The sequence below is a fragment of the Andrographis paniculata genome, unplaced genomic scaffold (genome assembly GCF_009805555.1).
Source record: "Andrographis paniculata isolate CXL003 unplaced genomic scaffold, ASM980555v1 Contig34END, whole genome shotgun sequence".
Classification (NCBI taxonomy): domain Eukaryota; kingdom Viridiplantae; phylum Streptophyta; class Magnoliopsida; order Lamiales; family Acanthaceae; genus Andrographis; species Andrographis paniculata.
In genome coordinates this window covers 4,678,400-4,693,597 of record NW_026137567.1, presented here as the reverse complement: position 1 = coordinate 4,693,597, position 15,198 = coordinate 4,678,400, and the positions used below count along the sequence as shown (strand labels likewise).

The 15,198-nt window shown below is 33.7% G+C and overlaps 2 protein-coding genes across 3 annotated transcripts; both read right to left on the bottom strand.

The window, feature by feature from the left end:
* Nucleotides 1–779: 779 nt before the first annotated feature.
* LOC127248630 (uncharacterized) lies at nt 780–6,898 on the bottom strand. Its single transcript, XM_051271078.1, has 11 exons — nt 6,714–6,898; nt 6,011–6,163; nt 5,749–5,921; nt 3,812–4,248; nt 3,638–3,725; nt 2,914–3,260; nt 2,457–2,818; nt 2,155–2,326; nt 1,823–1,984; nt 1,647–1,735; nt 780–1,194 (listed from the first exon to the last, which is right to left on the bottom strand). The coding sequence occupies exons 2-11, from the start codon at nt 6,121–6,123 to the stop codon at nt 1,044–1,046; spliced, it is 2,094 nt and encodes a 697-aa protein (XP_051127035.1). The 5' UTR covers nt 6,124–6,163; nt 6,714–6,898; the 3' UTR covers nt 780–1,043.
* A 4,121-nt stretch (nt 6,899–11,019) lies between these two features.
* On the bottom strand, nt 11,020–14,828 carry LOC127248885 (protein PSK SIMULATOR 3-like). Of its 2 annotated transcripts, none has more exons than XM_051271436.1 (13): nt 14,448–14,828; nt 13,962–14,281; nt 13,325–13,641; nt 13,139–13,231; nt 12,972–13,062; nt 12,793–12,886; nt 12,591–12,718; nt 12,324–12,393; nt 12,119–12,225; nt 11,918–12,034; nt 11,756–11,832; nt 11,624–11,671; nt 11,020–11,543 (listed from the first exon to the last, which is right to left on the bottom strand). In XM_051271436.1, the coding sequence occupies exons 2-13, from the start codon at nt 14,271–14,273 to the stop codon at nt 11,198–11,200; spliced, it is 1,800 nt and encodes a 599-aa protein (XP_051127393.1). In that variant the 5' UTR covers nt 14,274–14,281; nt 14,448–14,828; the 3' UTR covers nt 11,020–11,197. The 2 variants fall into 2 exon arrangements, with proteins under 2 accessions (XP_051127393.1, XP_051127394.1); XM_051271437.1 differs by having other exon boundaries at nt 12,612–12,718; nt 14,448–14,826.
* Between the last annotated feature and the right edge of the window lie 370 nt (nt 14,829–15,198).

Genomic DNA, 15,198 nt, shown 5'->3' with positions numbered 1-15,198 from the left:
CGGCTTAAGCAATTATCTCCGGGTGTGTTTCTTTTGATGGGTTTGGAAATTTTTTGTTTGAATTTGATATTAAAATAATATATGATGTGATATTTTGTGAGATATTCTTTTTTTTTTTTTTAGAAACACAAAAGTCCAAATAGTAAAAGTTTGGAATTTTTGACAAAAGAAACCGTATTTTTATTACTATTATTTACTCAAATACTTCTCCGCCAAATGTAGGTTCAGATATTTGAGTGTAAAGTTTAATAAAAATAAATTATTATTATTATTTTATCTTTTAATAATACAAAAATAATTAATGTAAATACAACAATAAAAAAAATTAATATAAATTTAAATGATAGAAAAAAGTGATCATTTTTTAACTTTAAAAACATGAATGAATATAATTATATTATTACCTATTCAAGAATATATATATATATATACACATCAAAATGCACTTGAACGAAATCCTTGGCACTCACACACGTGGAACAAAATAAATGGGGGTTGGATTTGTCTGACGAGCCTAGTTGTAAAGTACGTTATTAGAAAAATAAAATAACAATAATAAATGATTAATTCATCAAATTCAAAAAGCTTTAAATTTCAAATCATGCAAATATTCTTTTTCTGTTCTGTTTTTTGGTTATATATATGTGGCTTAGTGAAACTTCCTATAAAGATTGATAATCTCAGCTCATGTCCAAAAATGGTTCCCAGAAAAAGCTTCACCAAACCACACTAAACCTGACCTGAGCGAGGATAACATAATATCTAAATGTACACACACATAATAGAATCATGCCATCCTAAAACCGAACTCAATAAGAAATCATCTATCACAAATCAGAAGAAAAATTACATACCGGGCATCCCGTGGAGCGAGCTTATAGCCGATATTTCCATCAGGGGCGCCCGCTCTGCGCTTCTAAAGTTACATGAAATTCCCAAAAATCGGTCCCAACGAAAGAATGTGTATGGTTTTAAGCCGTTCCCAATCATTTTGCTTTCTAACGATTCTATGCCTACAGTTCCCGCTCCATCGCATGGTTAGTTTACATCTCTTTCCATTTGTTGACATAGTTAATGAATGAATGTGCAGGGTTGCCACCCGGTGGGCCACGGATGCGGCTTGATTTTCTGACCATGGCTTCATCCGTTGCAATCTTTTCCGAATGCACCTTTGATCTTTTCTCAATTTCAGAGCTGAAACAATGACAGAATACCATCATTTCCACGATTTCGGGTATCAGAATTTAAAAATGCAAAGATGGAACAAGTGAATATTTACAATTCTTCGAATTCCTACACATTGGAGGATAGTACAAAGACAAATCTATAGAAACAATAAGATGTTCGGATGAATGAGAGTCACAAGTGGACTAACCATCTAGATGCCGTGTTCTCGTAATTCTACAATAAAAATAGTAGATTACACAAAGGTTGTACATGTAATCATGGTTTATAACAGTCGTTAAGACGTTAACAACACAATCCTTGCTCAGATATTCAATGTACTAGATCATTGGACAATAAATTTTATTAAAGCATTACATTTTAATATCAAAACTTTACATGCTTTTCATTTAAACGCATTGGCATCATAATTCAGTACTAACCAGACAACACTGAAACAAGAAAGGAATGAATTAACATACCATATCTTGCTGTAAAATTTTTGAAGCTGTTTTTTGAGAGCCCTCTCTCGCATGCCTTTGGTATTCAACGAGCCAATTAATGCATCAAGCTGTCAAAAGAACAAGTATATATAAAGCTTCAAGCACCTGGATTCAAGGGAATCACACTCTCGGAAATTAAAACCTTAGCATTGTACCTGGTCCTTGTTTTCATAATATCCCCATTCTGTAGAGTTGGAGTTCTCAACAAAAATTCTCCCATCGCGTCGATAAAACCAGTATGTGCGATGGTCTCTGTCTTTCCCTAATGGGCTAGTGCGTATAACTCGCTTCTCAATCTCCCGTTCAAGAAATTCTTTCTGCATAAGATGTAGTAGGTGGTGAGTTTACATCTCAATGAAGAAATTCATAATACACATAATTCAATGCCTATCTGATATTCCCCTCCATATTTAATGAAAGAATTTTATAAATATAAACATAATTGTGAATCAGTTCAACCATAACACAGAGACAGAGAGAGGCCCACCCTTTCTTCAACACTCTTCTTCTCTATTGATTCCTTGATTTCATTTTTCATCAATTTATGAATCTCCCTCTTGGATGGATGATTTCCATTTACATCTTCAGATGAGCTGTTGATATCAATCTTCCGCTTCCTAGCTTTCTTCTTAGATGTTCCGTTCTCTTGTCCATTTTCCCTATTGATGCCAGATAAAGAATGGATAAAGAGATCAGAACAAGGGCAACATATAGGTCACTTTGTGCTCAAGAAATAAAAATAAGTCAAAACTGTTTCCAGATGAATTATTCTGTTGAGAAAGAGCTTGCCTGTTATTTTTCTCCGAAATATATCCATTCGAAATAGCACCAGATGACTCTTTGAGATCTTTGGCAGAAGCTGCTGCCTTCTTACGCTCCTTTTCTTCTCGCCTCTTTCTACCTTCAATCAGTGCTTCATCTCTTCGTGCAGCAGCAAGTGCCTGCCTTTCTTCAACATGCTCATCCAACTTGTCCTTGAGTGCTTCAGTGTCCAGTACTTGACCAACCAGCTCAGAAAAAATTACTAGCTTGACAGGAACTTCTAGCAGGCAATAATGACCTCGCTTAATGGTGCTAATTTGCAAAGATAATTCATTGGGACATGTTTCCAAGAAATCACACAGATAATCAGTCCAGGCACTTGGTCTTATCTGAATCAAAGAGTTGGAGCAAGGGGGTGAGAATAGTTACTAGAATAACAAGCTAGGATATTTTCGATAAAAGATTAAGTAATCAAATTGTTCACCTTAGGCTTCCTTTTTTTCTTTTCTATGACAAGTGAGAACTTCCCATTGTCCTTTATAAGAAAACGCAGAAGAGCCGAACACATTTCCACAAGGAGCACAGGAGTCGCGTCCGAATAACAGAGAGAAGTCTCAAAGTCTTGAAGGGAGAAAGGAAACAGATTCAACAACTTCCCAAAAGAAGTACAGAAGTCCCAAACCATCAAAAGATCTCCCACACAATCCATTGGCACCATAAAATCCCTGCCAGGGGAAGGCCTCTCTGTAAGTAGTTGATCTTCCTCAGTTGGTTTCACAAGCAGATCTTCGATTGGATACTTAATGGACTGATCTTCTATATTCTCTGTTGCTGCAAATACCAATTAAGGCAATTAAAGAGAGACAGAGAGGAAGTGATTCCAGGAACATAGGAGGTGATATTGTACTAAATACATGAAAATTTGCAGTTTTCAGTTCACCCCAAAAAAAAAAAAAAAACGAAAAAGGGAAATAGAAGGCAAATGACAGCATTGCAAGGTAGGAAAGTAATATACATATTTTATAACAAGAATAAGCTCAAGGCAAAGGAAAAAATAAAGGGGACGCAGTTCACCCACACACCGATACCCAAATCTTTCTCTAAAGTCATTTAATGCCAATATATACACCACACTCTGAAGGACAGAAGAACATGACCCAGCAAAAGTTTCTCTGCTTAACCAAAAAAACAGGCCAAATGAAACTTACCATCATCTGTACTCACTCCAGGCGGTGAAGAATTAGATTTCATTTTTTTCCTCCGAATGTATACCTTGATCTCCTTCTCACCTTCCATCTGAGTATATCATCAAAATAGCATATTATCACCAATTATAAATTTCCCTAAAGAACTCAAAAAGATGAAAACTGATTCTAATTTACCACAGCTTTTTGTGTCTCTTCGCCTCTTTTTCTCTTTCTGTTACAGACTATCAATCCATTCTGTAAAATGTATTTTGTTTTGAGTTCCTTTGGAGGAGTAGTGGAGATTCCATGCTTCTTTGCTATATTATCATGTAAAACCCAAGGGAGACTCCTATATGTTGAATCTTTGATAAAAGACTTCAAAACCCTTTTACTAAAAGGGGGATTCTTGTCTTTCAAATCTTCACCGTTTACCAATGCCTTTTCATTCATCTTGTGATTACCGCCAAGCCATTCGATCTCATACTGAGTTTTGTCAGAACCCTCAACAACTTTTGTAACTTTACACAGATACAACCGCCCATCCTTCTTTCCATATACTTCAGCACCCTCAGTAAAAGGTCCTTGTACCTTCGCAGAAATAGAATTCACTAGATCTTTTAAGTTCAGCATACCTGCGATGAATAAATTCGAGTTAATTAGGATGATTAATTTCCTAATTGGAGAAATTGCATGGACCTGCATTTGATTAAAGCATCAGGTCCATTGGCAATACATGGAGTGCACAAAAAATCTAACCCGTAAAACATGGAAACACACAGATTCAACCCATCGAAAACAGTATGTGTCATGTTAATAAAAAAAGGACAAATCTTCAATTTCATGGGGCAGTTACAGAATGTGGCATTCAAGACATAACTCCAACCAACAAACAGAATCGTAACTCTATAACGAGTTGAAGCCATAAATTATAAGGATGTGTTATCACTTATCACCGTACAAAATGCTCTAACCTCTTCTTTACTTTGGAAAAAAATAAATAAAACAGCTGCCTGGTTTGCAGATTTAACAAATTACTACATTATTGCAAGTGGAAATCAATAATGGAAATATGAAGCAGAAAGAGAGAAAAAGAGAGTGGATTCAGCATATTATATGTTGAGGAGAATTCGTTTTGTAACAGGCTAAAACTAGTAACGACAAAGTTTTGAGCAACTAGCATTTCCAGAAACATTCTTCTTTCTCATCTACTTAAGTTTCACCATATTAGTTTTGCAGCGAAATCAATACAACAAACTTTATATGAGAACTTGAACTTGAATTTGGAGCAGCCAATACTCTCAAGCAACATGGGTGATTGATTATTCAGGTTAATTGTGGTGGCAATGGATGAAGCTACTTAAATTAAACTCAATCTACTCAACTTCTCTAATTGCCTGTTTGAAAATTGATAAGCTTGATTAAGCAGTAAGAGTAATGTTATTTTGCTTTCTTGTCAAATAAGGTTGCATACCTAGAATTACTGCATGCCTATATTATAGAGTTGAGTTAAGCCTCACCAAATTCGATAGTCAACTAGATTAAAGCTGTATCATAGAATAGTTATAAGGGAAAAGATTCTAATTATTATGCAAGTACACTCTTCGAAATGTTGGGAACTTCCGTAAACAATAAGATTCAAAGTTAGGGGGAAAGGAAAAAAGACCATGAGCGAAAAAAAGACAATTTATAGGCGAAGCATTTAATGCATTTTGTCGTCTTCAATGAGGTTTCGAAAAGCCAGCTTCATAAAGGCAATAAATTTGTTTTATGCTTGCTAACGTACCACGTGGCATTTTATTAATGGGGTTCCGAATGTAAGATGAAACTACCATAACAAGGTTTCCAGATACTTGCACGTTGGATTTCAAAAAGCCGTTGATAAAAGGAAACTATCAAACGAAATCCCCAACGACTTTTTAAAGTTTCACATGTTACCACTTAAAGTACATGAAGCAATGCATCAAGGAATTTGATAAACTGGCCACATCTTTGTTCTGCACTCAACAGTCGTGATGCATTAGTCAAAATCAAGGAACAATACTGCTACCAACAACAAGCTGAACCACACTAAAGTTAGACACATCAAACATATACTGATATATTTTCAAGATGAACAAAATTTCTCCACTTACTGAATTGGACATCGCGGAGCACAAGAGCTACATATTGTGCTGGGATATTTTGTATTCTTTTGGAAGCTTTTTCTTCTGAGATCAGGGCTTCTTCATAGGTCAAATTGCCCTTTCCCGTAGCTTTGCAAGTCCAAACTCTTTGGCGGTAGAAATTGAGCCGCTTAACATAATCACTGGGAAATTCAAGATCCACACATTACAAAAAGGACAAAGAACAAAGCAACATTTTTCTGAGAAGTGCTGGAATAGAAACAGAATTTACTTGTAGCTTCTCAAGATTTCTTTCGTGAAAGGAATTTGGAAAACAAGCTCTTGAGGGTCCAAATCCTCAGGCTTTACAACTAAAGGGAAGGGCTTTCGTTTGTAAAGGGGCATTGATTCAGGCGTCGATTCCCTCAAAATTCAACTTCATAACCTGTAGATAAAGATTAAACATCGATCAGCAATGCCAAAAGGGAAACCACCGATGAACTAAGCAACAACGAACAGAAAACCTAGAAACGCGATAAAAACAAGAAGAACAATAACCCTCTCCCAAATTCGCCACCAAAAAAACGCGAAACATCAAATCTCAAGAAAACAATTCGCAGCGAAAATCAACAGCAAAGGCACAGTCTATTGCAGAGAAATCAAAACGAAGCGAAAAGGGGGAAATCTAGAAATTCCCAATTTTGACCAAACGAGACGCCGCAGAAATCCGAAGCGACCGAATAAGAGAAACCAAAAATCAAGTACAGACACAAAACCAAAAATCCTGCATGCATTGAAGCTTCATCGAGTCACAGGCTAATCCAGAGAGGAATGCAACCCCAAAACCCCAGTCCAGATTAAAAAAATCCAATCCCTCAGCAGTTGCAGTGGGGATTACCCTCGGGAAAAAGGCCGTCATCAACACATGCAACAAAAAGAAACCAATTTCCCGCCAGGAATCGATTAAAAAAACAGTAATGGACGCAGAAACATACCGAGGGGAGGAAATCGAGTGGATTGCAGGAGCGGACCGATTGAGAGGGTTTTGATGACAATGTGTTTGCATATATAGGCGCGAGGGAGGAAGAGAGGGAAGAGACAAAGGGAGGCGGTGAAGATACGCTTTTTGGCCAAGGAGGACTACTGACTGACGTGTGGGCGTAGCTGTGCTGTGCCTGCCTTTGCCCCTCCTTAATGCTCTTACTCCCCAACTCTCCCCATTTATATTATTTATATTTATATATAATATTAATTTTAATTTAATTAATTATAATAATTTTTTCAAAATATTAATATTATATTAAAATGTAATACAAACAGTAGAATAATAATGCTAAATAAAGAAAAAATAAATATTTTTGTTATGACACTAGTCAAAATAAAATAAATAAATAATTTGTTAAAAGGCACAAGTATAATATATTGCTTTTGTTTTAGTAAATGTTTGTGTTCATGACATAATTTTTAATAACTATATTATTATATTGGTAAAATAAATATATAGATAATAGTAATATATTTGTAAATAAATATAATATAAAAGAAAATAAAATAAGAAGCACTAAATAATTACTTTTTTAGTTTCATTGTAAGTTTTAGTTTTGCAGTATATTAAAATATTAATATTATATTTGAATGTAGTAGAGATAAAAGTAAAATGATTAAATTAATTTTATTATATTGTATAATGTAAAGATAGTGAGGTTTGTCTAATATATTATAAATTGCAAGGGTATTTATAATATTAGATAGATATTAAAAGAAAATAAATACTTGTTACGGGACAAATCAAAATTGAAAAAATTGATAGATTGTCGAGAGACGGACATAGTAGTCTTTTATTAGTTGTGATATTCTGTAAGAGATTTTGAAATTTTTTATTTATATATAAATTAATCGAATAATAATATTTTATAATTTATGAAAAAATTAAAGTATTTTAATATTCGTGTATGATACACCATGACATTTGAAAAAATAAAAAATATTTTAAGTTGAAATGGAAAAAATATTTATTAATAGAAAATACATATTTTTGTGGACAACTAGAAAAGAAATTATAAAAAAGATATTTTTTGGAGTTCAGATGTTTTTGAATTTTAAGAATAGTAAAAAATTAATGTAGTGTGATATTTGATGAGAGAAAAAAAATATTTGATATGATGCTTTTAAAAAGTACAATAATGCCAACATATCTAAAGATATTGTGTCAGCAGATATTTTAATTATGTATTTGTTTGGAGTTTGAATATTTATTTAATGAAATATAAATAAATATTGATATACTGTTTGAAATATAAATTTAATTATTAGTAGAATATATAAAATAAAAAAAAAATTGTTTGATTTGATATTTTTATAAATTTTTTTTAAAAAATGAGTAGTAAAATATCCTCTAAATTTTACAAACAAATCCATTGTATATGTATCTACTACTCTCCTCTTAAAAAATAAATATTTGTTCTTTTATTTATGAAACTCAATAAATATTATTATTTCAATGATACTTTTGGTATGTTTTACATGTTTCAAATTATTTTGATGTATAATGGTATTGGCATGAATAATGTAAATTTAAATAATGTCTCCATATTAATGAAAATAAACAAATACTTTGTATTTAGACTACCAAAAATATAAATAAGATACATATATAGACAGATAAAGTATTATTTATATTTCAAAAGTAAATTCATTATTTATACTTTCTTTCATCTTTTTGAATGTATTGTTTTTTTAGAATTTTGTAATAAATTAAAAAATAATATTATTTTATTGGTTAGTGAAAGGGTAATATTATTTATATTTTGGTATTAGAGATGATTATTTTTTATTAAAATAAAAAATAAATAATTTTGAGTGAGACAGACGAAAATTATAATAAGAATACTTTAAATTGAGACAAAAAAATATAATTTTATAAAAAATAAAATTGTATATAATGAAAATAAAGTATAAATTATATGATTAATTTAAATTATTTTATAAAAATATAAAATTTTAAATATATATATATATATCAGTGTATTATTAATATATATAGAGAAATCTAAAATTATCAGTCCATTGAAAATTTAAGTTTTATTATTCTAAATTCAAAGTGCAAACAAATACAACTTTTGTATCATAAAATATTGTGCCAAATAATTTTCATAATGGAGTTTCACTATTTTATTTATTTAAGAGAATGTGAAAGGTGAATATTAAATTTGGGCTTTTATTAATGTACACTGAAAATTTAGGTAGAGTATAATTACTAAATAATTAAAAAGTGTATTAGTAAAAATAATTATAGATTAAGATAAGTAAATATTTTAATTAAAATTAAGAAAATTATAAAATTTAAAATTTAAAATGCGATTAAAATGCATAATTATATTTTTAAAAATAGAAATGACAAGTTATGTGGGACGGACGAAAATAGAAAATAGGGACGAATGGAGTAATTAATAAGATTTCCATATAACTTTTTTACAATGATTTTTTTAGGAAGTCATTTTTCCACTAAGGGTGTGTTTGTTTGAGAGTTTGGATTTTGAGTTGGGATTTGAATAGTAAAAATTTTGAATTTGAATAGTTGTATGATGTGATATAAATAGGTATTAAGACGTGATGTTTTGAATGTAAAATTGATTTTTAGTATAATATAAAAAATGAAAAATAGGTGTTTGATTTGATGTTTTTGGGGGGAAAAAGTAGGATGAACAGTGGAAATCCAAACAAATCCCTCAAACAAACACACCCTAATTTTATGCTTTAGAATCAAAATTAAGAAAAGCATTTATTGAAATATATATATATATATATAGATATATGTCATTAATGATAGTCCACGGTTGAGAAGTCGAGTTTGGTCACGTTGCAACGACCTAAGGTAATTGCAATGTTGCAATAGATTGTCCTTACTATATATTTTTGTGAGCCAATATTAGTCTATAATAAGGTATGTATTTTGTTTTTGTTTTTGCTTTTGATATTTAATTTAAATACTTATTTAATGTTACAATATATTTTATAAAATTTTAAACTATAAATAACAAAAAAGATAGAATCAAAAAAAAAGAAAAAAAAAAAAAAAGAAGATAGAGATGGTTTTATCCATGGGTTTCCGGTGAGTGTCCGATAGGTTCGGATGAGAGCTTTCGGTGAGAAATTGAACATTTTTTAATGATCGATTCTGATGGGTGTCGAAGCTTAGAATGAATAGTCGACCTCCAAATTTGTGACGTGATTACATTGGACCATTCACATTATGAACTAAGTCTTAATTCAAATCTCTTCATCAATAAAGAAAATTCACAGCAATATCAAAGGATTTCGTTGTTACCATTTTTTCTCCTCTTCAAGTCATTTTTTTCCACCGCCGCCACTTCCTCCTCTTTCGCCATTGGCACCCCCACCACAGTGCCTTTGCCGCTGCTGTCACCACCGCCACCGCAACCACCACCACCAGATCGGACACAACTTCTTTTGTGCCACAACCAAGCACCACTTGTGCCGTTGTTACCGCCAATATATCTCATCATCATCCACATCTTCCACAAATCAACACGGTCTTATTCCGTAATGGATGGCCGGACGGTGGATTCAAACTCCGATGTCTCCAAGTCTGATGGGTTCATCAAGTATGACTGGTTTGACGATTAGATTTGACGCCCCCAAAGGATAAAGATTTTGTTATGTAATAACAAGATCAATAAACAGAATAATGTTAAATTATTTTAAAAATCATTACATAATGAACATATAAAGAAAAAAGAAAAGGATTAATAAACAGAATAATGTTAGATTATTTTAAAAATCATTATATAATGATCATATATAAAGAAAAAAGAAAAGAAAAGAAAGTACAAACAATCATTCTCTTAAATAGAATTAAATGACTTCCATTTTAGACTTTCATTACAGAGTCTATTTGTTTGATAGATTTTTAAAATTTTTACTATTCATTTAATTTTATTTTTTTTTTAAAAAACGATCAAATCAGATATCTACTTTTTATTTTAGATTAATTTTATACTTAAAATATGTTCCAACTATTCAAAACTTACAAACAAACACATATTAATATCTCAACTCAAAATCCAAACCTCGAAAACCACACCCTAGTTGATATTTCGTAGCATAATATAGTAATTATTTTGTTGAATAGGCTATAAAAATTATGTCTATTCCATTTTTTAAAAAAAATAAAAAAAGAAAAAAAAAATTATGCATTCAAAATTTTATTACTCATATTTAGTAATAGTTAAATTATCATTAATTTTTTCTATTTATCCTATTATTTTAATAGAAGAAATATTTATTTTTATTTTACTTTTTATAATCATTCCTCAAAAGCTAAACTCATTCAACACAAACAGCTATATCATCTTCAAGTGTGGCATTACATACTCATCAATGAGTTCTAAAGCTCCAACAATGGCATCCATCGAATTCCTCAAAGCCACATTCGAGATGAAGATATGCATCATCGACTTCACAGTTGTTGCCTTCTTCCCGGATCGATTTCTCCGTCTCCAGAGTCGCCACCATTGCTTAATTTTTTGATCACGCCTGGACTTGCGTGGCTCGAATTGGATGAACTCGTCGTCCCTTCTGCAACGGGCAGCTGATTGAATTTCTTCGAAGGAGCAGCCGGGGATCTGAGCGACGACCTCAAAATGCTGCGCCGATGCACGCTCGATTTGGATCGAATGATCAAATAGTTAAGCCATAGGAGAAGATCGAGAATGTAGTAATCCGTCTTTCGCTTGTCCGCGTGGTGGAGTGTCTCGATTCGCATGACGTCGTTAGAGCTCGATGTCCTCCGATTCAATTCAGACCTGCATTTACGACGAAAATAAATGCCTATAGTTCAAATCACATGTGTAAGATCTTTCGACGATGAACATTAAGTACTCACCCGGTGGCGTTCGCCCACTCACCGACCCAACCAAAGCCATGATGAGCTCTGTAGACGCAACAGAAAGGCGAATATGATTAAAAATGATCGAAATTAGCGTCGATCACTTTAGCTCGAGGCTTCAAATCTTACTTGGCTGTGTTTGTCGCGATTTGCACAAGCCAATGCAACGTCTTTTCCATCTCGTCTTTGATTTCTGCAACGGCGAGCTGCAAAAAAAAAAAAAGAAAAACAACTGCATCACAGCGCAAAGATTTGCACGTAATCGAACCGGAAATATATTCGAAGAAACACCTCTTTCTCGACGTGGAAAGACTGCATTTTTGTTCGTAAAGAGTTTTTAAGATTCGGCGGTAAGCTCTGATAGAGCACATCTCGGGAATTCATAGGTATTGAACTCGAACGGGCTACCTGAATCGATGAAAAGAGTTTTCGGAGAAATGTTAGAAATGTATTGAATGGAAATGCGAAGACGTAGTTTTAGATATAACTCACAATTGAGTCGATCAGAAGAACGATGTTAGCGTAGTGTAGCGCAAGCCCGGCCGGGCCTAATGTTTGTTGATCATTTGCGATTCTTTTCTTCGTCGTCTCAGCTTCACCTGTAAACGCCGTAATGTGCCAAAGGAAGTAATATTTTGAATGGAAAATGATATGTCCGCGTAGTATATTATTCTTGAAAGCGAGGATTCGGACATACCTGTGTTGCCAAATGTGTAGCCTATTTCTTGATTCAAAAACAGAACAATGTCGACAAGCTTCTCCATAACCTGTGATTCAGCATCAGACAGGTTTTTATGTCGATTGGTTTCGCAAATTACTGAAAAAACACACGATTCATTCGACAACTTCTTGAACGCTAACGCAAGAAATTTGAATTTAGGCTAACATAAGATCTTCTTTCGGAGATAAACATGAAAGATCGATCATTTTAGGACAACGGTCATAAAATTCTTGAAATACATACATTTTCATGAGAGGGGGTTACCTCTTCCAAGCTTCTCGACCACATCGACTTTTTCTTTAAGTTCTTCACTACCTTCCTTTGGCTTTTCAGTTCCGCAGACAAAATGCTTAGGCTGTTGTCCCTGTCCCCTGCAACCATTGAAGGCGATACGATTGAATTCATTAGAAATAAAAAGAGAATACAAACAAGACAATGATCTTACCATCATACGAGGAATTGAATTTAAGCGACTCTAGCCGCTTAAGCTTAAAATTGTCTTCGAGTTTGTCCAATACATGGAGTTCCTGGTATAGCTCCTGCAGAAAAGAACTAACGTTCGAAAACTTGATTTGCAACACATAATGTCAATCATAATATCGACGAAATGGTAGCTATACTGACGGCTGTATGTTGAACAGAGGTCATTAGCTGCAGCATCACAGATTCAGCTGTTTCCCTCAGCTGCGCCTGAGGTGTTCGATCTCTACTTCGTCTGTATAAACAAACCAAATAAGAATCAAACAAACATAAAACTATCGACATAAAGTTTTGAAGTTTCAGAAAGTTACTTCTCGAAGAATCTGTCCAAGTTGTGCCATTGAGGATCTTTACATCTGTTTCCAAACCGAATCACTTCTCCCGCGAAAACTTTCAGTTCCTCTCTGAGATCACATATCTAAAACATTTCAATTCCTCGATTTTAAACCATTTAGTAACAAATTGGAATAAATAATTCGACCTCCAAGCGAGCGAACCTTTTGTCTGCAGCAACAATACTTAGAAGTTCATCGATATCATCGGATATTAGCTTTTGCACGCCTACTGCAGGCAGCACTACTTCTTTTAAGTGGCGAATGTTTCGCTTCGAAAGTGATTGCATAAGATTTGAACCCTTAACGATTGTATTTGCAACTTCGAATGCTAAGATGGAAAGTTCGCTGTTTTTGGTTGTTGCCCCCGACACAAAACCACTCTTAATGTTCAAATTTGAGACACTACTCCCGAGTATGTCTAAAACATCCACGGCCCTTCCAAGCCCGACGCTGCCTAGCCGTATACTCACTTCTGCAACCTGAAGAAAACAAACAATTAAGCTATAGTTCATTCCATAGCTAATACTTTGCTCAAGAAATCGGACAATACAAAACTTAGTATCGAAAGACAAGTATTAATAGTTCTTGCTTCCTCGGACTTCGATCATTTTGTTATAATCTTGATTCTTGATACAAACAGAATGTAGCAATCCCAACAGGGTCACAGAGGTTGTACTGATGCCAAATCAAATAATGAAATGTTATCGACATAAGGCTATAGATCATGTCGAATTTCGAAAATGGCATATTGATTATTGAATCATGATCAAAGACAGAATATCGATTAACATTTATATACCTTTGAGCGTGACAAGGATCTAGATTTCCTGTATGAACTCCTCTGGTACCTGGGAATCCCATCGTAGAATTCATCGTCACTAACATTAGCATAGCCAGTCGACGATTCCTTATTAAGCATTGGGTTATCCTCGGATTCCTTAGCCGCCATTGTCTTCTCTTCAGATTCCTCCATTGTTGCTGGAGCTGCCACAACCTTACTGGTGTCCCTCTGCACCTGCATCTGCCCTTGATGGTTCAATTTCTCCTGATCAGTGCTTCTGCCTGCATATGGATTTGGGGATGGAGTCGCCTTCGAGCATCGCGCTCCCATATTTTCCTCTGTTCATGGAAATAAAAATTCTACAAATAAGAATTACGAAGATGATCTCACTAAGTAAATTAGGGTTTCAATCGTGGAGAAGACTTGCAGCAAAGCTCAAGAACAGCGACGGTTATCCATACAAAAACCTAATCATTGCAGAGTGAAATTTCAGAAATAACTTACCAGCACAAGAATCGAATGCCCGATTTCAATATTGAAGAAGAAGATTGAAGAAACTGATCATCTACCGGCTCCAGCAGCTGGAGGGATTTCCGGGATTTGGGGTTTTCCCTATTTTTAATTTTTAATTTTCTTTTTCGTGTTTTTTTAAATGGGGTTTGGTGGGCAGTGGTTTTTACGTGCGTTTGTTCATCGTCGTGGATGCAGAGGAAATACATGGTGTAATAAAGAGAGAGTGTTGAAAATGGAGTAAGGTAGAAGTAGAAGATGGGGATGGAAGGAAAAATGGCAGGTAGAAAAAGACAGACAGGAGGCCATTGGAGAGTAGAAATGGAACTCTGCCAACAGCCATCATCAACCAACACTGCAGCGGGCATTGACTTGGAATTAGTCAATGTTTCAGACAGGAAGGCACATTGATTTATTTCATAAATAAATCCGCACAATTATTTTAGCAAAAGGGTTTCTCTTTTATTTATTAGGTTAAGAGGATAAGATAGGGTTCTGTAGCATTTCTTGAAATTTAATTAATAGGAATTGATATTTGTTTTTTTGTTTCGAAGATAGGATTTTTTATTCAAAGATTGGATTTTTAATTCGACGATCTTGGAGATGCCTATGGTAAAAAAGAAAAAAGTTAAAATGAAATTGAGCTCCTATGGTTATGTTGGTCATCCTCATTGAAAATGTGTTGGAAACATTTTAATTGACCATGGAAAGTGGTCAAATAATGGATTATTTTTTCTAATTCGTG

Coding starts and splice junctions, on each gene's coding strand:
- LOC127248630 (XM_051271078.1), bottom strand. CDS start 6,123: ATGCCCCTTTACAAACGAAAGCCCTTCCCTTTAGTTGTAAAGCCTGAG. Junction 2,819..2,913: donor AGAAAAAAAGGAAGCCTAAG/GTGAACAATTTG, acceptor TCTTTGATTCAG/ATAAGACCAAGTGCCTGGAC. Junction 1,195..1,646: donor AAATTTTACAGCAAGATATG/GTATGTTAATTC, acceptor TCATTGTTTCAG/CTCTGAAATTGAGAAAAGAT.
- LOC127248885 (XM_051271436.1), bottom strand. CDS start 14,273: ATGGGAGCGCGATGCTCGAAGGCGACTCCATCCCCAAATCCATATGCA. Junction 13,232..13,324: donor ATTGTTGCTGCAGACAAAAG/GTTCGCTCGCTT, acceptor ATGTGATCTCAG/AGAGGAACTGAAAGTTTTCG. Junction 12,035..12,118: donor TTCTTCTGATCGACTCAATT/GTGAGTTATATC, acceptor TCATCGATTCAG/GTAGCCCGTTCGAGTTCAAT.